Source organism: Typha angustifolia, chromosome 15, assembly GCF_048772165.1.
Source record: "Typha angustifolia cultivar Huaian chromosome 15, ASM4877216v1, whole genome shotgun sequence".
NCBI lineage: Eukaryota > Viridiplantae > Streptophyta > Magnoliopsida > Poales > Typhaceae > Typha > Typha angustifolia.
Window position 1 is genome coordinate 2,460,678 of NC_133253.1, and position 21,579 is coordinate 2,482,256.

General features: G+C 38.2%; 4 protein-coding genes across 9 annotated transcripts; 1 reads left to right on the forward strand and 3 right to left on the reverse strand.

Annotated features, from left to right (window-relative positions):
* Positions 1-46: 46 nt before the first annotated feature.
* On the reverse strand, positions 47-7,840 carry LOC140779925 (E3 ubiquitin-protein ligase BIG BROTHER). Of its 6 annotated transcripts, none has more exons than XM_073125270.1 (10): positions 7,574-7,840; positions 7,264-7,360; positions 6,929-7,004; positions 6,611-6,733; positions 5,822-6,062; positions 4,669-4,703; positions 3,165-3,209; positions 2,078-2,205; positions 531-639; positions 47-435 (listed from the first exon to the last, which is right to left on the reverse strand). In XM_073125270.1, exons 4-10 carry the CDS (start codon positions 6,731-6,733, stop codon positions 382-384), a joined length of 735 nt encoding a protein of 244 aa, XP_072981371.1. In that variant the 5' UTR covers positions 6,929-7,004; positions 7,264-7,360; positions 7,574-7,840; the 3' UTR covers positions 47-381. The 6 variants fall into 6 exon arrangements, with proteins under 6 accessions (XP_072981371.1, XP_072981366.1, XP_072981368.1 ...); XM_073125265.1 differs by having other exon boundaries at positions 6,611-6,776; XM_073125267.1 differs by having other exon boundaries at positions 6,611-6,776; positions 6,929-7,049.
* A 1,470-nt stretch (positions 7,841-9,310) lies between these two features.
* LOC140779169 (probable polygalacturonase) lies at positions 9,311-12,747 on the reverse strand. The gene is made up of 5 exons (XM_073124154.1): positions 12,220-12,747; positions 11,909-12,029; positions 10,794-11,042; positions 10,246-10,399; positions 9,311-9,995 (listed from the first exon to the last, which is right to left on the reverse strand). Exons 1-5 carry the CDS (start codon positions 12,676-12,678, stop codon positions 9,431-9,433), a joined length of 1,548 nt encoding a protein of 515 aa, XP_072980255.1. The 5' UTR covers positions 12,679-12,747; the 3' UTR covers positions 9,311-9,430.
* A 913-nt stretch (positions 12,748-13,660) lies between these two features.
* LOC140777207 (pentatricopeptide repeat-containing protein At2g22410, mitochondrial) lies at positions 13,661-17,344 on the reverse strand. Its single transcript, XM_073121158.1, has 2 exons — positions 17,277-17,344; positions 13,661-17,183 (listed from the first exon to the last, which is right to left on the reverse strand). Exon 2 carries the CDS (start codon positions 16,984-16,986, stop codon positions 14,956-14,958), a length of 2,031 nt encoding a protein of 676 aa, XP_072977259.1. The 5' UTR covers positions 16,987-17,183; positions 17,277-17,344; the 3' UTR covers positions 13,661-14,955.
* A 40-nt stretch (positions 17,345-17,384) lies between these two features.
* On the forward strand, positions 17,385-17,965 carry LOC140777224 (cysteine proteinase inhibitor 5-like). Its single transcript, XM_073121184.1, has one exon. It carries the CDS (start codon positions 17,429-17,431, stop codon positions 17,798-17,800), a length of 372 nt encoding a protein of 123 aa, XP_072977285.1. The 5' UTR covers positions 17,385-17,428; the 3' UTR covers positions 17,801-17,965.
* The last annotated feature ends 3,614 nt before the right edge of the window (positions 17,966-21,579 follow it).

Genomic DNA, 21,579 nt, shown 5'->3' on the forward strand with positions numbered 1-21,579 from the left:
CAAAAACCAAAGCTGAAAAAAAAAATGACTGCATGCTAGAATGAAGTATTGTCGGGTCCAATTCTTGATAACATAATATTAGGTCCTTAAAGTCTCCATAGAAGAAGAAAGAAAAAACCTCAGTAAATAAAAACACAATCTGATGTACCTATCGGCGATTTCTTGGTCAGATGTTACACAACTCATGGCAAACCTCAGATAGAATCCAAGTTGTTAGATTACATGTTCTTTATCATAAGCTACACTCATCTAGATCATCTTTCTTCTAGACAAAGAGAATGGAGGAACATGGAAGCAATCTCTGTGTATGTAAACAGAAGGCTTTGGAAGATTGAAGCAGTGTAATATGCAGCAATTTTCTAGTTACATCCTCACCAAAACTCATTGCCGCGTTGGTTCCTCGATGAGTACTTCAGCAAAGCAAACCGGGCATGCCTGTAGACAAGTTCGTACTAGTCAGCAAGAGAGGAAGAAGAATCACTCTACCAGATCACCAGTAATCCTTCAAATAGAGAGAAATCTCCTCTTACCTTGTTTATGCTAAGCCATCTTGTCACACAGCTAGCATGGTAGATATGCTTGCATGGAAGAGTCATTTGTCTATCCCCTCTCTTGTAGTCCATCTGGCAAATCACGCACCTGTTACCAAAGGAAGTGTATTTTTTGACTCCCCGTCAGCTCTGATACCATGTTATAGAGAATGGTGTATTTAAATCTTCTACATTCTACAGATATCAAACTGGAAACTTTAAAATTCACATATATTCCAACTCAAATATATCCATATACCCATTAGTTAATATACATTACATCATAGGATATCATAAGAGATGGAAAAATGTACAAGAGATTACTGATAAAATGGCTAATCATTTCATAACAGATTAGTCTCCAGGTACTTAATTCCCAAGGCATTTAGATGAAGAAACCAAAGGTGTCATTTAGTTTGACAATTAGAAGTTATTATCTTGTCATGCTTGCTAGTTTTCTTCACTGCTAATCTGCTAGACAATTCATGCACAAAAAATTTCACTGCTATATTATTTTATCATTCATTACGAGCAAATAAAATTTAACACACTGCAATACGGCCTGCTAAGATGAGAGAGCACTGTCCACACAATATCTCTAGATAAATGAAGAAACTATGTGAAGATGCAGAAGAAAAAAAAATTAGAGGGATGCAGGAGAAGCAGGTATTGTACAATTGTCAAATTTTCAGAGGTCTATCAGCTGAAAATATAGTTAGCAGTGTTACATGGGAACTCGTGTCCTACCAGAAAAATTGGTATTTAATGGTTCTTTATCCTTGTCTGTACTGACCTTGCCATATCCTCCATTTTTTTTTTTAATCTCAAATCCCTGTATTCTCACTGAGCTACATTCACTAGTAGGAAGTAGATAGTGGAATACTTATAAGAGCATTTTTATGAAATTGATGTATCTGCCAAGACAACAGGAGAGAAATACTTAATTTGGTAAGATTTTAAGCACCAGAGGCGCCAAAGTATACCAAATAAGTTCTCCAAGCCTCTCAATCTTGTCCTAATAGATTGTCACCTTGCCCATGTCATAAGCCTGATAACTACAACAATATCTGGTTGCTGAATCAGATGTTGTGTCTTAATTAAAGAATGCTTCTCATATTATCCATAAAGGAATTTTTAGAATGTACAAATAGAAAAAAAACCCCCCACTTTTTAAATAATAAAAGGCCAAACTTTTAGTATTTGCAAGTTACAGCGAATAATAAGCCATCAGCTTCTTGTCAGAAAGCAAATGAATTTTATGAACTTATATTAATATATGCGGAGATTTTGAGATGCTAGTAATGCTTCTAAATCAATATTTTCTTTCCATGAAAATATTAGATAGTACAATCAAATTTATATTTTATATATGTGAGCTAATCAGTGAAGAATATGCACAAGCATTGCAGTTAAGGAAATGAATAGAAAATATAATTCTATGAACAAAATGGAGATGGGTTCAGACAACAGAATCAATATCTGCTTAAACTGAAGATGAAGGGAGATACAAGTTGGTGGTCAAAAAGAACAAAGAAACAGAACCTCACCTCTCAGCACGTGATTTTTTTCGTGAAAATAAGCGGCACTTGTACTTTGACACTGGAAGCAAGGAAATACATTCTTGGGAAAGACCACGGCTTTGAGTTCCAACTGCCTCACCCAAATCTAGTAACTCCTGTTGACAAAAATAGCTCAATTAATCGATAGAGTTCATAAACTTCATACACTTCACACATCAAGTGGGAGAAAAGACAACTGATAACTGATAAGTGTATCACTTTAATAACTAACTCTTTCTAACTCTTTTAACCAGTAAGAATAACAATTTGTATATATAATGCGACCACATGATGTTAATCAAGAACATATTCTGTAGGTTAAATAAAGTGTTACGCAATTTGGAAGGCCATGTTGACCATGATGACTGTCTTAACCATCCTGGACCATGGCAGTGCTACACTAGTACAAAGGAATATCTTGATGATTTCTGCAACCCCTGATATGGAAGTGAGTTGTCAAGTTGCATCACTTGTGTATCAGCCTGTGCTGGTTCAGTATGAACAACCCCAGCCAATGTAGCTCCATTTGGAAGAGTTATGCAACCCCAGATTAACAATTGCTAGTAACTCATCAGCAAAGGGCACCATGCTAATTCAATCCATCTCGCATAACTCCTATTGATTTACATGCACTTTAAAGTGCCACCTGCATGGGGCATGCTGATGACATGTTGGCATGTATACACGACATTTGGCATAGTACTATGGCAATAGCAGATTATGTGGTAGGGCCTAGCATGTTGCACTGTGCTATCTAATTCAAAGGCTGTAACTTTTAAGGCATGGATTGTTGACTGCTGGCCTAATGGAAAAGGGGAATAATTGTTTGGATATTTGTTATCCTCTTGAGAAACTATAAGTGTTTCAAATTGTAAATGAATTTTGCACTCTGCTTATCTAGGAAGGCAGTAGAGAAGCAGATCTATAGAAAATTTTCACACCCTTGGCCTCTTTGTGCAAAATCAACTAAGGTTTTATATCTCTTGAATGATTCAATGCATCACATAAAAAAAATATGATGATGTTACAGCAAGGATTCTCAAAAGCAATCTCAAGTGATGAAAAGTTTTAAAACCTCGTAGGTCATATTATCAGGATCAATATTGTCTTGCCAAAAGACCTGCAAGATAATCAAAGGCTCTATCAGTAAAACTAGTTCAACATGCCCTTCAATGTTTAATAGTAACTAAGAATATAGATCCATGAATATATGCCAATTGAGTATGCGACAATAACGACAGATAAGTTCAAACCAAGCAAGAAAATAAGTTCACTAATATATTTCCTGAATCTTATTAGGTAAAAGATTAGAAAAGGAGAAAAAAATTAAGTTGTTCCTTCCAGCACAAAAATGATCAGCCTAACAGTGCACTGCCCTGCTGAAAAGAGCTGCGGTCCAAATGTTATGTTAGAAACCTTTTCTTTTTATTGTGTAGATATCAAACTGGACCATATTTAAGTATATAAATCTTCAATAAAAATATGTCTTTAATTATTGCTAGGAAGCAGAAATCAAGATGTGCGATAATTATTCAATGCCATCATAAGTCAACTGTTATATTCATCCTTAAAAGAGGATGAGCATAATGATCATCCTTGATTACTTTTATTTGTCCATCTCAGCAATGGAAAATGAATCACAGTATTGCAACATGTAGATATCACAAGTAAGACATTATAAAAAAGGAAGTAAAATAATATCAGGAACTACTAGTGATTGAAGAAGTTGGCTACAGATCAATAATAGGAATCAAAGAGGAATTCTGGAAGATCTCTAATAGATAGACTGCTCAGAGTGATGAAAGAACGACCACCTGATTGGTGGAGGTGAAAACTCGGATGCGAAATGATCCACCATTGCTAAATCAACAACAGATAAGCCAATAGGTGCTGAGGTCACCAGTACAATAGAATTTGATGACCAGTAATCGACATGATCACAACAGAGAAGCATCTAAATCAAAGAGGATAAAACCTTCCAAAGGCAATCTAATGGCTGAGGTAACATGAGTGGAGAGAGAAAGAGAAGAGAGAAGAGAGAAGACAAGAATAAATGTATGCAAGAGAGAAAGCCAAGAAGTGTCACCTAGCACCTGTATTCCACAATGAAGGATGGCCTTATATAGCCTTTATATCAGAAATAATGATAAAAAGGACAACACAAATATGTTATCTAAAGAAGAAAAAACGGGAAAAGAACAACAGCACCCTAAAGTCTTGTCCAAGAAAGAAGAATCAAAGAACGCATAGAAGATCGATAACTTTAGAAGAGTGCTTCCATAAATGAAGTCATTATAAGAAGAATGATAGCCAAGAAATTTTTTAAAAAAAAAAAATTGCTCTCATATAATGCAACTAAAGGTAACACTATTGTTTGCAGCATAATTTCAATAGTTGGTTTACACAAGTTCTTCAAATATTTAAAAGGTTGCTCAACAAGAGTAAAGAGAAGCTAAGCAAATACTCTTGAAAAAGTGATGAATAACTTTGATCATGGATCACCAACTTAGCCATAAAAGTCAAAGAATTCTGCAGTTTTATAATTATTTATAGAGATGCATCCAAGGAGCTTCACAAACCTGAGGGCTGCTTGCAGTTTGGTGTGCTCGGATGCCTGCAATTAAAAAATAAATGAAATAGGAGTCTATCACAGAACCAATCAAAATACATTCTAGAATAAATAATTTTTTCTTTATTAAGAACTTGAATATGTAAATAAACATTTAAAGCCACTGACTGGAAGAAAGAAGTCTAGGAAGTGAGGGGAAGAAGTTAAACATAGCAAGTTTATCTTAATTTCTTGCCTTTAATAGCACCAGGAAGCTAATATATTGTTTTTTCATTGCCAAGTGATTACTTCTTTCAACCATCCATTTATTTCCATCCACCTGCAGCAGCATCAATATTTGACTGCCTATGACCAAGTTCTTGTTGGATGGGATCGTAGTACCATAGACTATACTGTGGGTTGTCAGATGTCAGGTATTTAATGGATGGTGGAAAGTAGGTTGTATGGAGTGGGAGACCTTATTTTTGTTTCTACTAGAATACATTATTTCATGTATATTTTCTGGAATCAGATTCTGATACCACAACTAAAATGGGCTACTCTTTCCATTCACCAATGCTTCTAATTCATTAATCTGAACTACATGTTGTTACCTAATTTTTGGGAAAAATTACATGCTACCCCATTTATGTACGATTGTACCATTGTCATATGCTATCTACTTGCATACATGTCTATTGAAAGAAAAGCAAATTGTGCAGACATGCTAATATGCACATGCAGAGACGCACTTCTTCAGCTAAAAGGGTTACAAAGAGTGATAAGAGGGACCAAAAGTTGCGAACTATGAATTTGAGCAAAAGGGAATTATGAAGCCTCATATAATCTCCTAGAGATTCACATTAAGCTTTATATTTAAGGAGTATCAGTCGACCATCATGTGACAACAAAAACTTTTGTGTAGCTTTTCTGATCATTTAAGGCAAATGCAAGATGTCATTTACCTTGTTCATGCAAATTCTATTCCACTCATTTCTTTATTATGAAGAGTGATGATCTTTTAGATATAAAAAAGAACAACAAATGATAAGCCAACTAAATACACCTTTTCATGTGTAATGCAATAATATTCTCAACAGATTATTTTAAGTTCCAACTGTAGCTTCTATAAATTCTACTGTAATGGAATGAAGCAATAACCAGGAAATTGAGGCTAAACTTACATTCCTCAGTGCTAGAACTTGCACTTGAACTAGGAGCTTCACCACCATGCAGAACCATTTGTGGTGAATCTACATTGCTTAAAGGTGCAGGGTTATCCCAGACCCTCCTTCCTCCATCTAATCTATGTGTGTAATCATGTAAGTCATACACGTGGCCAAAACTGTAATAGGAGCTACTTCCTGGTCCAGAAAACCCATACTTGTAGGAGCTTGTATGCATCATAGACCAGTATGGGTTATTCTGCATGTTAATCACACAATCAGATAAAGTTCACTGAAAGAAGTGCCTATTAAGCATATCTTTATTCAGCATATAATGTGTGGAACCTGAGGAAAAGAAAATTCTCAAGAGTCAAGAGACAACAACATGGCAGATACTTATCAGCATGGAAACTGAGATTCTTACCTTTTTATAGCAGAAGCACTATTTGTTAAGACATAAATATGAGGTTTGATATTTTACAAGCACTAACCAAGTAACTACTTTAAGAGGCAGGAAGATAATGGCATGAGTATTATCTTCAAAGTATGCATTATCATTTCAATTTTCAACAATATAAGAAAACTGCAAGTGGCCAGCAGAAAGAGTGAGGTACTGAAGAAGCTACTAATATTTTTTTAAAAATATTATTAGCAGCATTCAGCCGTTCTTAGAAGGCCCTTGTGATCCCAAAAGTTAATAAAAGGTTCTCTCTCAGCAAGAAATAAAAACTCTTAATATTATATGGTAGTTAACAAAGATTCCTTCATGAGATGGACAGAGATAAATGTGCGACGATATTTAGTTACCTGATCCTGCAAAGCTTCTGCAAGAGCAACATCAGCCTGAGCATATGTAAGGCCTTCAAACAAATCCATGAAGCTTTCAGTGACGGTGTAAGGAAATCCAGTATTTATATAGTGAACCTCCATCTGTCGGTTACCATTCATTTTTTCTTGTTAGTCTACAGAAAACCTGCCATAATTCACAAGAATTTCTCATAAATTACGTTTTTCCACAAGAGGAACTTGAAAACAATATATCAATTTTTTTCAAAACAAAAAAGAGAGAGAGGATCCTGTATACTAAAAGAAGAAAGAACGCATGAAAGGTGGCCCTAAATATACCCGCTATCATCAAATCGACGAAACTTTGTTCTTCTCAACAGGAAGTAAAACAGAGCCTCTTAGTGACTACCAGCTTCTGCAAACGCATCAGTGCCGAGACATTAGCTCAGATTTCATGAGCCTGATTCAAAATATTTAGTTAATGGCTTCCTTTGAGAATTCTAAAATAAAAACCGTACCACAAGATTCACTAGATCCATGTAGCCAAGTCATTTTGTCAATAAATTATTCAGACTTACAAGATTTGGGTAAATATTTGAAGCTAATTGATGTGAACTATTGCATCATTCCGTACCAATGCACCGTCACGTTCAAAGATCTTACCAATAACTTACAGTTATAAGACGATCCAGCTCTAAATCTCACAGATCAGCAACGGCATTCGCCATCTTCCCCGCGTTTCTTCTGCATTTACCAAAAAGAACCCCCCAGCTGTAGAAAAAAAAAATCATCATAAAGCAAAATCGTATAACTGAAATCCAGCGAAACATTTCATTTCGCCCTTCATTTACCCAATCATCACCGAAAGAAGCATCAAAACGACCAAATTCCTTAACAAACTCGCCTAGAATCCTACTACGATCGATCACCAAAAGGATTCAACCGAAAACACCCAAAATTGACACCAGAAGCAACCAACCCTACCTCACTCGGACGCGATCCTTCTTCTCCGCTAGGAAACGGAGAATACAACTGCTCGAGCTCCCGGATCCGAGCAATGCCGACAAAAGAGAGATCAAAGGAGAGCAACGATGTTCGTATTTCCACAAGAATGAGGAGAAATCCAAGCGTTTTACCGGCAATGCCGGGGGTTCCTTGTCAGCCGAAGCTATCGAAGGAAGCGTCTCTCTCTCTCTCTCTCTCTCTATCTCTCTCTTCCTTCTCGGAGAAGGGTATTATTTCTGGGGGCTCGTCTTGTCCCTGTGCCTCTCCCCTCTCTTTATACCCCGATAGCTCACCAACTTATCATCGTCCCTATTCTCCCGACACCACGCGCGCGATACGACACGACAACGTCCGACACACATCTCGAGACCTTCTCCGCTCCCTCTCCACCGCCCGATCTCGATCATACGTCCCTAGAAACGCCCCACCTGGTCCCTCCCCGACATGCGACACCACTTGTTTTTTTTTTTAAATTTTAATTTTAATTGTTTTCCTTTTTCTGTTTTAGTTTGATAAAAGACCCCACTTGTTGCTACCAGTGTCGAAGCCTTAGGAGCGTGGCAAATTGGTCAGTTAGCGGTGCGTACGTTACATCTCGCGACGATATATAAATATTAGACTGCGGTTGAGCAGGCCAACTACTACTACTCTACCTCTTGACTCTTGAGTGAACCTTTCGTCCGTAAACTGCCGCGGCTCGCAACTTGTTCCCGCCACGTGTCGAGGTTCCGTTCGCGGACTTACGTATTAAAGAGGTGGATAAATAATAAGAATAAGAATAAGGATAAGCGCCGGGGTTGAGTAAAGGCGGGAACGGATGGATCATACCCATACATATACATCGCTTGGGTCGTACGCAATGGAGGGCCCACGCTTGGAATTTCTTTACACTCTGCTGAGTATTACGTTAATAAGTTGTAATATTTCTTTCATGGTAAATGACTTCGTACCATACTCTATATAACGAGACCCACATTTGCCTTGTGGATCAGGTAATTGTGCTACATACTGTGCCTTGGAAGTAACGAAGATTAGAGGTGGTGGAGTTGATGAAGCGTGAGGGAGATAATCTGAGGAATAATATGGATAAGTTGGTTTACTTAACGAAAACGACCGAGCAATGCCAATGATACATACGATAAGGGATCGATTGGTTGTAAGCAGTTAAACCAAATCGTAACTTCCTCTGGCCATATTTATAAGCATGCAATTTAATTTTGCCAAGATTAATTATGGTGATTTAGATGCTTTGATGCTTGATTGGGGAAGCACAAGAGGGTCGTTGGAAAAAGTGGCTACCCTCACTGATCTCTATGCGAAATGGACCAGCTTGGAGGAGGAGGAGGCAAATGACGTGGAATAAATGCTTTTGAGAGTCTTCTGCCCAGAAAAGCAAAGCAAAAAGAAGGATCTTAAGAGTCTTGGACCAGAGGCTACTATGTGTTATTCTTTATAAAGCTGATTGGAGACAGTAAAAAAGATACCTTGAGATCTAAACACATGGAAGATTCTTCTTGGAGCTGGCAGTCAAACTTCAGTACTAACATTTTGACGAAGAGAGAATTATATTAACATATATAAACATCAATTAGAAGTAGGATTTTGAGAGAACCAATTATATATCCAACTACTGTTCATATTGCCAATCATGTATGGTATAAGTAGTATCTGTTGTACAGACGACAGACAGAGAGCCATTAACTTAATTCCCTTAGGACTTCATGTCTCTAAGGTGGTACCCAAGATTCAATTCAAATTCGATTTTGCTATCAAGTGATTAATCCCAATAATAAAAGAGGAAAGAGAAAAGAAAATAAAAAACATAGCCAACTTCAATTAATCCAATGAGTATTCTGTGTATTCATTCTTCTCCTTCTCCTTCTTCCTCTTCTTCTTCTTCTTCATCTCCGATCCTGCTGGCCGCTCCAGCTGCCCGAACTCATCATAAAGGTCGAGTTGGCCGCATGGCTCCGGGAAGATCGGCCGCGTTGCGATCCCCTTGACGTGAGAGCACTGGAAGACACGCTTCTTCTTCTTCGACAAGCCCACTTGCATGTCAGTGAAATTAAGTCCTGTCACAGGTATATCTTCACTGCCTTCAATACGGACCGGGATACGGACATTGCTGCCACGGATAGTTTCAAACGTAACTCCGTCAATGATAGGAAGTGCCTTGGAGTCGAAGTCTTCATCAGGGTGCTCGTTGTATTGGGTCTTAATCATGATGCCAATGAAGGCGTTATCAACAGTCACATTGCGGTATGAGATGCGACGCACGTAGCCACCCCTCCCAGGTGCAGTTTTTATCCTTATACCACGCTTTGAGTCAAATATGTTCACATTTTCCACTGAGACATCTGAAATCCCACCAGACATCTCACTGCCTATTGAGATACCAGCACTGCGGGATAATATAGCAAAACTGAGAGAGTTATTATGTCATACAAACACGTACTAGTGGAAGTTATATGGACGCATGGCTTGCAGAAACCAAGCATCAATGTATACTAACATATAAGCCAAAAAGTAATATGCTTCTAGATTGAGGATTAATAGGGCGATCATAGTCATGGTCTTGTGAGTTGCCTTGGCTCACTAAGATAAATGTACTTGTACAAAGGTGGATAGTGAAGTGGAGAGTGGACACTCACCTCACAGCACTTTGAAGAACATTATTGCGGATCGTAATATTTTTTGATGATTGGTTATATGCAATTCCATACTGATCCCAGCCACTCTTTATTGCTATCGCATCGTCACCTACACTAATATATGACTTCTCTATCAACACATTCTCGCAGGAATCTACATCGAACAACAAGACGTTAGAATCAAGAAGGCCGAATGAGTGAACAAGAAAGAAGTTAATTTCATCAAATCCAAACGAATATTACTATTGAGTGTGAATGGTAAACTCCTTGAAGAATGTATCTGAAGACCAGGAAAAGAAAAGCTTTTGCTGCCAAAAAAAAATTTATCTTTTTCTTTGTTCAAAAATATGATCGTCTCTTGTAAGTTTCTCTAGGAATGAACTGGAAAAGTGTAATGTCAGCAATACCTAAAAGGAGATTCTAGTTCACTGGTTAACATTTCTTACAGAACACAATACATTTTTCATTGGCCCAGATAAACAGATTTCTAAAATAAAAATAGAGAGAAAAAAGAAGTATTGAAGTTAAAGAGACAGATGCACGCTTACCAGGATCAATTCCATCTGTGTTTGGTGCACCGTAAAGAGGAGCCAATATGGTTGCATTTGAGACAAGAACATCTTTGCAGTCATACAGATGGACTGTCCAGAATGGAGAATTACGTAGGGTGACACTAGAAATTTCTATATCTTTGGACCACATTAGCTGCACAAGGGGACCTCTTGTGTTGTTTAGCTCGTCATTTTGAAATTTGGTCCACCACGCTTGACCCTGTCCATCTATGGTACCATTGTCTCCTGCAACAGAGAAGAGTTCGATCAAACTAATCCAATTCAATTAACATGGAATGCATTCTTTATTTCATAAATAGTTTTCTTCTAAAATATAAAAGATAAAAATCACTATTTTCTTCTAACTTGTTAGGACTTCAGAGTATTTAGTGTGGTCACTAGTTCTAGATCATCTGTAAGACAAAGTATCAGGTCGCATGCCACCCGGTGACTGCCATTTATGTTTTATTTATTAGGCACTTTCGCTCAGATATTTTAGTCTATTTCTTTGTTTTAGCTTTACCTATATAAAAGTTTAGAAGACTGTTTAAAGACTAATCTTTTGAGATTGCCTATTTTGTTTCTCCTCGGTGAATTCCAACACTCCATTGATGTATACCATGGGTTCGTTCTTTTGTATTTCACATCAGCAATTAGTGAACTAACACGGCATAAAAGCATAAATCCTAAGTTCAAATCTTACTAATCACATCTGTTCTTTAAAATATAAAGCCTCTATCGGCTTAAGTTAAGTCATCTTCTTAGGTCTATCAAAATATCTTAAGCTAAAAATTAAAAAGTGTGCTAGAACATAAAATATAAAAATTATTATTCTTTAATGGCTTAAGTTTTTAAAATTATTAATAAGTAAAAAAAAAGAAATTCTAGGAACATCTTTCTTTATTAAATTTTTGCAAAAGGGAATCAACTGAAATGTGTTAGTTCCTATCTTTGTCCCTTCATTTAAATCTGGCAAAACCAAATAATGGTGAACACCCTCTGAGCTATTATTGTGTTCTTTTGCTTTAAACATAGAAAACTGGAGAGAAAACACTAACATAACATGGCATGAAGTAAAAAAAAGAAGTCTTATCTTAATTTGATTGACTAACCTGTTATAACGACATCGACCAGGTTTTGACCATGGATTAGACTCCCATATCTAGGTCCTTTCTTTTCCCTCCCCTGTCCATACGATGGCAATGGTGGCATCAAAGGCCACTGCTTCTCGTCCTGTTAGATTGCACAAATAATTAAGAAAGTATTTGACATGTGAGAAAGCATAACTCTGTTTTTAGGAGGTTAATTAAACCTTTTCTTCATTGAAAAAAGGCGTTCTAAACTTTGATCCCTAGTCAGAAAGGTGTTTTATTCATTCACCTTTGACCATCTCAAGTAGAGTTGAAGTTATCTAATGGCTCACCTCAGCACCAAGAATAACTGCATCTTTCATGAGGAAGAGAGTCATATGGCTAGTGAGATTAAAGGGTGCAGTAAGCCACCTCCCATGTCCGACGTTAAGCTGCCCCCCACCAAGCTCTTCGATCTTGCGCACCGCCTGCTCGAAAGCCTTGGTGTTCAACGTCACCCCATCCCCAACCCCTCCAAACTCCTCCAAGTTGAAGACCCTCCGGCGGCCAGACCTCGACGCCGATGATCGTACGATGCTGATCGTAGTCGCGGTGTAAACCACGCCGCCGGACGTCGTCTCAATCTGCTCTTTGACATAATCAAACCTCGTGTTACCGGCCTGCTGAACGTAAACGACCAAGTAGAGAATGCACAGCAAGGAGACTGCAACAAGGCACAGCAATGCCTTCATGCATGCTGCAGGCCTTTGTTGGTGTGACTTTAATCTAATGCTGGAAAGAAGATCTGCCATCTTGATCTCTGCGATCCCAACTTGCTATGGGATATATGTTTATATGTCTACTGGTTCTTGGAAGATAACGTCGCAGAATTTTGGAGGATCTATCGTAGTAATCAAAGGGTTGTTGACTTCTTGTTAGTTTAGTTCCATAGAGTCGTAGTAAGATATAGCTTTTCTGTTATCATCAAGATCTACCTAATCGTTTTTATCTCCAAAACTTTTATCTTTTTTTCGAATATATATGATATAAAGTAATCTTCGGATATAATAACAACTAGCGGATAATTTCTCCTATCCGATCTTTGGATATATCTGTCTCTGAGGATTTTGTTATCCAACCATTTTTTTTTCCCATGTAGTTTTCATATAACATCTGACTGTTACTTGAATAATTACTATTAACTCTGCTCTATGATTTATGATACTTTGTTGTTAAATTATTAAGATACCTTGAAAATTTTCTAATCTAAACCCACACTAACCAAACCGTTTAAAGCTTCGTAGATCTAATCACCCTTTCCAACCCCACCAAAAAGTTATTTATGATATTTTTAAAAAAATTATCTTTAATATTTCTAACAGAATATTCTTTAGTTAAATAGTTTTATGTTTGAAAATGGCAGTTTAAGTTAAGCTGGTTAAAGCTTTAAAAGAGGCTCCAAAAAGCTCACGGTGTTATATAAAAATTATAACAAAACAAAATTTAGATTAGAGAATCCTCAAAAAATGGAGTGCAATCAAAAAATAATGAAAATATATAAGAAAAAATTGTTTTCAGTAATTTGAAATAATTAATTTATTCTACTATGGTCTGTCGGATGCCTCTGTTATTTTCATCTTGCTCTAGCTTTATGGTCAATGTGACAATGCAATTTGCAAACATTGCTTCTCCTAACTCTTGGAATTAAAGTTTAATGCTACATAGAATAGAATATCTAGAGGTCTGAGGCACTAAACTGCAATTAAATTGCTTCATAAAGTTGTTCCACCGAAGTCATCAACATCTGATTCTTTTGTAGTTTTCACTGAAAAGAGAAGAATTATACATAGGAAAAGATTATATGGACATGCTAAGAAATAATTAGAAACTATAGGAACAGAATTTAGTTCAAACCAAACTCACATATTACAGTGCTAGGGAAATGGACCACCCATAAACTACTAAATTATCTGTTCATTTATCTTATTCATTGTGTAGCGCAAGTCACCTTTATAGACATGAAAGGATCGGTAAACCTTCAATTGATGTCCAGAGATATGGAGTTTGAGCATTGCTTTCAGCCCATTATTTATCCATTCCCAGTGATTATGGAAATTTGTAGCAGCTGTCAGCCATTTCTCCTTGAATAATAAAAGAAAAGATGGATAAACTCTATGTAGTCTCTAGCTGATGAAGGTCAACTATAACACTAGTTTGCTCGATTTGCCTTAGCATGGAGCACTCGTAAATGGCATTGCTTTCTGGATGTGCTCTTCCTTCCTCACCATGTATGTATGACTCATGAACTCTGCCTTTCAGCTTGGTAGAACTAATTCCAGGAGTTCTCTCTTCTCCCGCACCCCTCCATCAAAACCCTTTCATCATCAGACTCCTTCCTCATGTTTGCCTCCAGATGCATGTGTGCCAGAAATACAGATTCTACTGTCGTCAAGCAGCTTATGTAAAAAAGAAATAGAGCACAGCAGTATACTGTGTCAGGCTTCATAGGCATACTCATGACCAGCTCTTCTACCTCCTCAAACTGCCGGGCTCTGCCTAAAAGGTCATGCAGGATAAAGTTTCATCCTTCACTGAAGTTCATATTTTGTGTTTTTTCAGAAAAATTCCTCAACTGGCATAAGATCAAGGTAACTCCGTCCCACATTCTCACGAATCATGACAAGAAATACCAAAAATCATTTCACTTAGAGGTTCCTCCAAACATGTATACTGACTTCAATAAGCAATCCTAGGAGTCTTAGAGATACATGATTTATATCATCCCATCTTCTTATTTCAGAAAGATTGAGTAGATCAGGCACTTTAATAAGCTGTCACTGTAGGTACATGATTATGATTTCTGCACCCTCCTACATTGCTCACTAAGCATCTGGCAGTGAAGAGTTTGAGCGATCTTTTCACAGGTGACGGCATATATGACTTTGCAGATTTCCATGGCAATGCTTGAAAAATCTCTGCCCAAGTTTTTCCTCGGTGCTTGATGCTTGTCACATTTTTAATCACTCCTTGAAAGAATGGACATTACATCAGAACATTAGCCAACCATTACTGCTTCAGTGAGGATCGCTCTATGCAATGCCAACCTGACAAAGGTTAACAATACCTTTAGTTTGCTTAATTTGCCTTGTCAGTTTCTCTAAGCACTCATAAATATCTTTGCTTTCTGGATGTGAATTGTCCCTTACGATGAATTCATGAACTATACCGTTCACCTCAATAGAGCTACACCCAGGAGTTTTCTCTACTCCCATATTCCTCATCCAAACCCGCACTTTATCAGCCTCCTGCCTCATGTTTGCCTCCACATACATATTAGCTAGCAACACATAGATTCCACTGTCATGCGGATCTAACTCTAGTAATTTCAATGCTGCTCTTTCACCCATGGAAACATTATGATGAGTTCTACAAGCAAAGAACAATGCAGCCCAAACTACTGTGTCAGGCTTCATGGGCATAGACTCGATCAGCTCTTCTGCCTCATCTAAGTGGCCGGCTCTACCTAGAAGGTCTACCATGCATGAGTAATGTTTCAGCCTTCTTTGAAGTTTATACTTTGTGTTCATTTCAGCAAAAAATGCTCGTCCCTCATTAACCAGACCAGCATGACAACAGGCTGACAGAACCCCTACAAAGGTAACTTCATCCGGCTGTAATCCGATTTCCCTCATCTCCAAGAAGTGCTTTATAGCCTCTCCTGCATGTCCATTACTAGCCAAACCACAAATCATCGCTGTCCAGGTTAGTGCATTTCTCTCAGGGATCTCTCTGAACATGAGAAGCGATTTCTCAATGTTTCCACACTTGGCATACATGTCAACCAGAGCAGTCCCAAGAGCAACTCTCAAGGAGAAGCCACTTCTTTCGATGTAATGGTGAACCCACATCCCCATTTCTAGGGCACCAAGTTGGGAACATGCCGATAAAAGACTAACCATGGTAACCTCGTCGGGTATCACATTCGATGCTTGCATTTCATGAAATAAGAAAATTGCTTCCTTACCTCGTCTACATTGAACATAACCAGCTATTAAGGCATTCCATGGGACAACATCCCTCTCTGGCATCTCGTCAAAGACACGTTGAGCAGATTCCAATAGTCCAAACTTTGCATACCCTGTTATCATGGTGGTCCAAGAAACAACAGTCCTCTTTGCCATGCTATTGAACAATGATTCTGCAGGCTCCAAATTTCCACACTTCACATACATATCCATCAGGGCATTGCTTAGAGGAACTGTTAATTCCAATCCATTTTCATCTACATATTGATGAAATTTCCATCCAAGATCTAAATCTTGCAATTGTGTACAGCATGAGACAACTCCTATCATGGTAACCTCATCAGGCCTAATGTTTCCCACCTGCATCTCTCTAAAAATCTCCAATGCTTCTCTCGGATGCCCACTCTGCACATAAGAGTTTATCATTGTATTCCAGGAAACTAAATCTCTCACACAACTTCTGTCGAACAGCTTACGTGCATTTTCCAGTCCACCACATGTGCCAAACATATTAATTAACGCATTGGTCACATAAACATCCGAATCGAAACCAAATTGCAACACATGAACAAACACCCCAATCCCACATCTAAGATAAGACATTCTAGCACAAGCCTTGAACAAGAAAGGATAGGTGTAGTTGTCCGGCCGCGCATTGGATTCAAGCATCAACTTATACAGCGACAAAGATTCTTTCGGCTCATCACTATCGGAATAGCCTCGGATTGCCACATTCCAAGAAAAAACATTTGGGTTTTCCAGCGTGCTTAGGATCAATCTGCCATAGCCAAGGTTAGGAGAATCTGAGATGGAACAGAAAGAAATCAAGCGGCCCGCGAAGAACCCATTTGAGATTACGCCGCAGAGAACCATTTGAGCTTGGACTTGCTTCAGTTGGTTCAATGTGCGGCATCCTTCGTCCAAGAGGGAGAGGAGCGGGTGTGTGGGAACGGAAGGGCGGGTTGACTTTGGCTTGGGTTTTGGGCTATGAGCAGGAGGTAAGCGGCGATTATGGAGGAGAGAGATGGGTGGGATTTGGAGGAGATTTAGAACGCGAGAATTGGATTGGGCATGGGAGAGTTGGAGAGAGATCATGAAGAGGGAAGCAATGTCCGAGCTCTGGAGGGGACTTTGTTTTGACTTAAAAACAACAAGAGGCGTTTTGCAAGTTACACCCTCTTAATACGGCTATTCGTTTTTCGTACATTACCCACCATATTCCATATCCCACTGCGACTGATACGCTCCTCACGGGGCAAATCCGTTACGAAAATTCTTTCCCATCTCGCCTACTGAAACCGGGGGGGAGTCACCGATACGAAGACAAAAATTTTAAATTTTAAATTTAAAAAGAAAAAGAAAAAGGAAAGTGATAAAGGCCCTACCATTATATTAATAGCCACTCATCGCTTGCGTTCGAGAAAAAACTGAAACCCCACGCCTACCCTCCCACTCCCAACTGGCGTTCTAATCCTCCCTTTCCACTACCTCCACTATATATCCCACCCCCCCGGCCCAAACAAACCACACCACCATCATGAAATCCCTCTCTCTTCTCCTTCTTCTTCCTCTCCTTCTCATCCTCGCATCGTCGTCTCATGTATCCGCTAAACATCCACGCAGGGCGTTGGTTCTCGGGGGTTGGAAGGCCATCAAAAACATCAGCGACCCCCACGTCCAGGAGCTCGGGGAGTACGCCGTCGCGGAGCACAACAAGGCGGCCAAGCCCGGGCTTGTGTTCGAAAAGGTGGTGAAGGGCGAGACCCAAGTCGTGTCCGGCGTCAACTACCGGCTCGTGGTGGAGGCCAAGGACGGGGGCGGGGCGACCGGAGAGTACGAGGCTGTGGTCTGGGAGAAGACGTGGGAGGGGTTCAAGCAGCTCATCTCCTTTAAGCCCGTGAAGAATTGATGATGTCATGTGTAACGTGTTGTTAATTTGGTGGAGATCTTTTTGATGTCGGTTGGCGTTTATCTTCTCTTGATAAAGATTTAGATCTGTTGATCCATCTCCTTGTTTTAATTATATAAATTTGGGAGCCTATCTTGACAGGAAATGGAGCGATCATACCTAACTTATTTGGGCCTTGACCCTAAGCAAAATTATATATATATATATATATATATATATATATATATATATATATATATATATATATATATAAAAGAAGATGATAGAGAAAATATATTTTTATCTCTTTTATCCTTTTTAAGGACGTTTTCTTTAGGGAAAGTCAGTCCATACGAGAAATATCATTTAGTTTAAACCAAAAGATTATAACCGCCGGATACAAAATTGATACACAAAGGAAAATTGAGAGATGATTTGGATGACCCCACTTAGGCATCCATTACTTTAGTAATAAACCCATTTATATTTATTTGTATTCTATAATAAGAGTATGCTAATTATTTTTGATGTAATATGAAGTTTAGAAAAAGATAAAAACTTATTTTACATTTTTAAAAAATACTATGAATACTTATTGATTTGAAATAGAAAAGTAAATTGGATGTATAATAATAATAAATTAGTAATTGAATTAGTATATGGTATAATTATATTTTTGATAAATAGAGTTGTATCATAGTATGAGGTTATTATGATATTTAGTTGTCATTCTAGAATATAAAATTATATTTTAAAATAATAAAAATATTATTTTTAAAGTGAACAAGGACTTAGAGAAATATTAACAACACAATAGTAAACAAATTGTATCAAATCTAGGGGTAAAGGAAATAAAGCAACCAATGGGCGAAGAAAATAAAGCAATCATAATAACACCACGATACCACAACATTAGAATAAGGACTTCTATTAGCTCCAAAATTACGACTTTAGCTTATCCACATTAACATTGAAATAAGCACAACAATCATCATATAGCCATTGGTTAAAGTAAAAGAAATTAAGCAAAGAAACTAAGTCCAAAAGGCCAACTGCCTTGGCAGATGCTACAGCGGAAGAAGAAGTTAGGGCGAATTGAGGAAGAAAGGAGGGCAAGATGGAATGTGGGGGAAAGAAGGGAGGTAGATCCGATAGTGGGGAGGTTGATGACGGTAATTTTGATAAAGACCGAAGAGCGATAGCAGCAACTAGTTGAAGACCGTCGATGCACGAGTAGTTGTAAAACTAAGAGGCAAAGGAGAGGGAGAGGAAGTGGAAAGAGATGACAACAAAGGAGAGAGTTTAATCAGTGGAATGGCCCAAGAAAAGAGAAAAAAATTTATAAACGAGAGAAAGTTCTCTCCTCTCTCATAGCCACTCTAGATAGGAGACAGGAGGAAGGAAACTGTCGGCATCGAAAAGAAAGCTCTCTTTAGAAGAGTGGAGGAAGGGAATAACCGAAATGCTAGTAGAGCTAGAGCCGGCGGCAAAAATAACGTTAACTTAACATACTTATAATAACATGCATGCATGGCTTTGTGTGATGATATTATGTGTTGTAGTGTTATTATGCTTTTAATAAAATTGTTTTGATGTCACTAATAAATTGAGAGGCTCATAGTTGTTAGATTGGCTGCTAGGTCATGTGCAACTTTGAAGTAATCTGTACACAGTTGCAGAGGATCCTCTGTTCAGTTAAATATTGCAAGCTAAATTCTGCGAGCGATACCGACTACGTTATAATGGATGCAATATCACGAAAGAAATACTTCTATCTTATCTCTGTTTTGTATTTGATGATATAATTTAAAAATAAAAACGAAATAATAGTATAATAGTATAATACTAAGACTTGACAAAGAGAAAGGATTATGTTTCAGAGGTGATCAACATTTGAAAGAAGATCAATTCGTTCACTTCAAACCTCTTTTCCTTTGTAACTTTGTATTCAATGTGCTAACGCTATTGGCAGTGGCTACTGACTAGCGATATATTAATATACAAGAAGTCTGACTATATTAGCAAGTTGGATTAGAATTTTCAATATTAGCTCCAATTCCAATGTTCAGTTTACTTTACCTACCTATTAATGGCTTCATTACTATTCAATCTAGGGGCCACTTTAATCTAAGAACTCGATTGTCTCACACCATTTTCTTCCACGAAGCAGATCAGAACGGTGAAATTTAATACAGGTCTATATATATCGTGAGTTAAATAGTACTACATAGCACTCACCTGTACTCTTTTGTAGTCCTTGTATCAATAGAATCCAACTGAGTGAATAGAGAAAATGGATCTAATAGGGGACAACAGGCAATATTATATTCTATCAACTATCTATCTTCTCTTTCTAAAATAATATCAGGGTACAAATACCATCGAACTTCTCGCACACGACTTTGGAGTCAACTAAAGGATTGAAACCCAATGTGGTATCCAGTGTTTAGATCTAAAAGCAATGACTTAATCCACCTGAAATGTATTGCATTAACTTAGTCAACACTCAAAGTTGAGAATAACCTAGGGACACTTGGCCCGCCTATATCCCCTTATATAAAGAGAGTAGGGATCCTCCTATCCACATTGAGCTCACACCACCATGAGATCCCTTCTTCTCCTTCCTCTTCTTCTTCTTCTTGCCACTACCATCCCTACTTCGCACGCATCTAACGAAACATCTCCGCCGTCTCCTAAGCCCTTGATCTTCGGTGGATGGACCCGGATCAAGAACGTAACGGAACCAAACATACAGGCGATTGGCGAGTACGCTGTAGCGGAGCACAACAAGACGTCGCCAAAGGCTGGCAAGATGTTCAGGAGGGTGGTGAAAGGCGACAAGCAGGTCGTGGCGGGCCTCAACTACCGGTTGGTGGTGGAGGTGACGAGCAGGCAAGGCACAGTGTTGCAGTACTTGGCCATGGTGTGGGAGAGGCCCTGGGATGGGTTTCGGGCTCTCAGGTACTTCAGGCGCATTACTAAGAGTTGAGACTGGCGTTTGACGAAATGTAGCTAGCTCAGAACTTGCATGATGCATGGCTGTCTGTGATGTTGAATAATGGATGTTCTAGTGTGGAAAAGATGTTGGTTACCTTGTGCTGATATTGTATGGTTAATATATGAAGGGTTTGTACGTAGTTGTTCATGGGGTCTGCAGACAAAGGGGAAAAAAGAGAATTAACCAACTCGATTATATATCATGGTGGCCAATTAACAATGGTAAAAAAGAGTTACAAAAGTTAGAAGTAAACAAATAATTGCTAGCTAACTTGAATATTAACCCATTAGAAAAACATATTGAAACTGAAAGGATCTGTTCATGGTTGTTGTCTTCTGTACTATGAGAACTAAACAATGTAGAATAAGCATGCTTTCGAGAAGCAGGAATTTGGGTTAAAATACTAGGAAGTACTTGTCACCAGAACCAATTTCAACAAACTGTCATAATTAGGGATCCAAAGACGAGCAACATAACAGAGGATGTTTAATCAGATCCATCGATTAAATAGCCATTGTTCCTACTAGTAAACATCATGATTCTCTGGAAATGTACGTAGGAACTCCAACAGAAGTATAAGAAATTTCAGAATACAGACCATTTGATGTTCTTATTTTCCTCTATCTGATCAGTTGCAGTAATTTTGGTAATTATTTAACACTCGAACTAATGTTAATAAATTTATGAGGACAGAGATCTAACGCATTAGGACAGGCAAGACCACAATTTTGTTTTTGTCGACCTTTCCTGTTCACTTGTGCAAGTAATTGAGCTAGATTCAGATGGTAGGATTGAGATGGAT

What these genes read in the sequence shown, in the direction of transcription:
- LOC140777224 (XM_073121184.1), top strand. Translation starts at nt 17,429, where the DNA reads ATGAAATCCCTCTCTCTTCTCCTTCTTCTTCCTCTCCTTCTCATCCTC.
- LOC140779169 (XM_073124154.1), bottom strand. Translation starts at nt 12,678, where the DNA reads ATGGCAGATCTTCTTTCCAGCATTAGATTAAAGTCACACCAACAAAGG. An exon ending in CACAGATGGAATTGATCCTG is followed by an intron (nt 10,400 to 10,793) that starts GTAAGCGTGCAT and finishes TGTTCGATGTAG; the next exon opens with ATTCCTGCGAGAATGTGTTG. An exon ending in GTTCTTCAAAGTGCTGTGAG is followed by an intron (nt 9,996 to 10,245) that starts GTGAGTGTCCAC and finishes ATTATCCCGCAG; the next exon opens with TGCTGGTATCTCAATAGGCA.
- LOC140779925 (XM_073125265.1), bottom strand. Translation starts at nt 6,751, where the DNA reads ATGAATGGTAACCGACAGATGGAGGTTCACTATATAAATACTGGATTT. An exon ending in AAAAAATCACGTGCTGAGAG is followed by an intron (nt 640 to 2,077) that starts GTGAGGTTCTGT and finishes CTTTGGTAACAG; the next exon opens with GTGCGTGATTTGCCAGATGG. An exon ending in GATGGCTTAGCATAAACAAG is followed by an intron (nt 436 to 530) that starts GTAAGAGGAGAT and finishes ACTTGTCTACAG; the next exon opens with GCATGCCCGGTTTGCTTTGC.
- LOC140777207 (XM_073121158.1), bottom strand. Translation starts at nt 16,986, where the DNA reads ATGATCTCTCTCCAACTCTCCCATGCCCAATCCAATTCTCGCGTTCTA.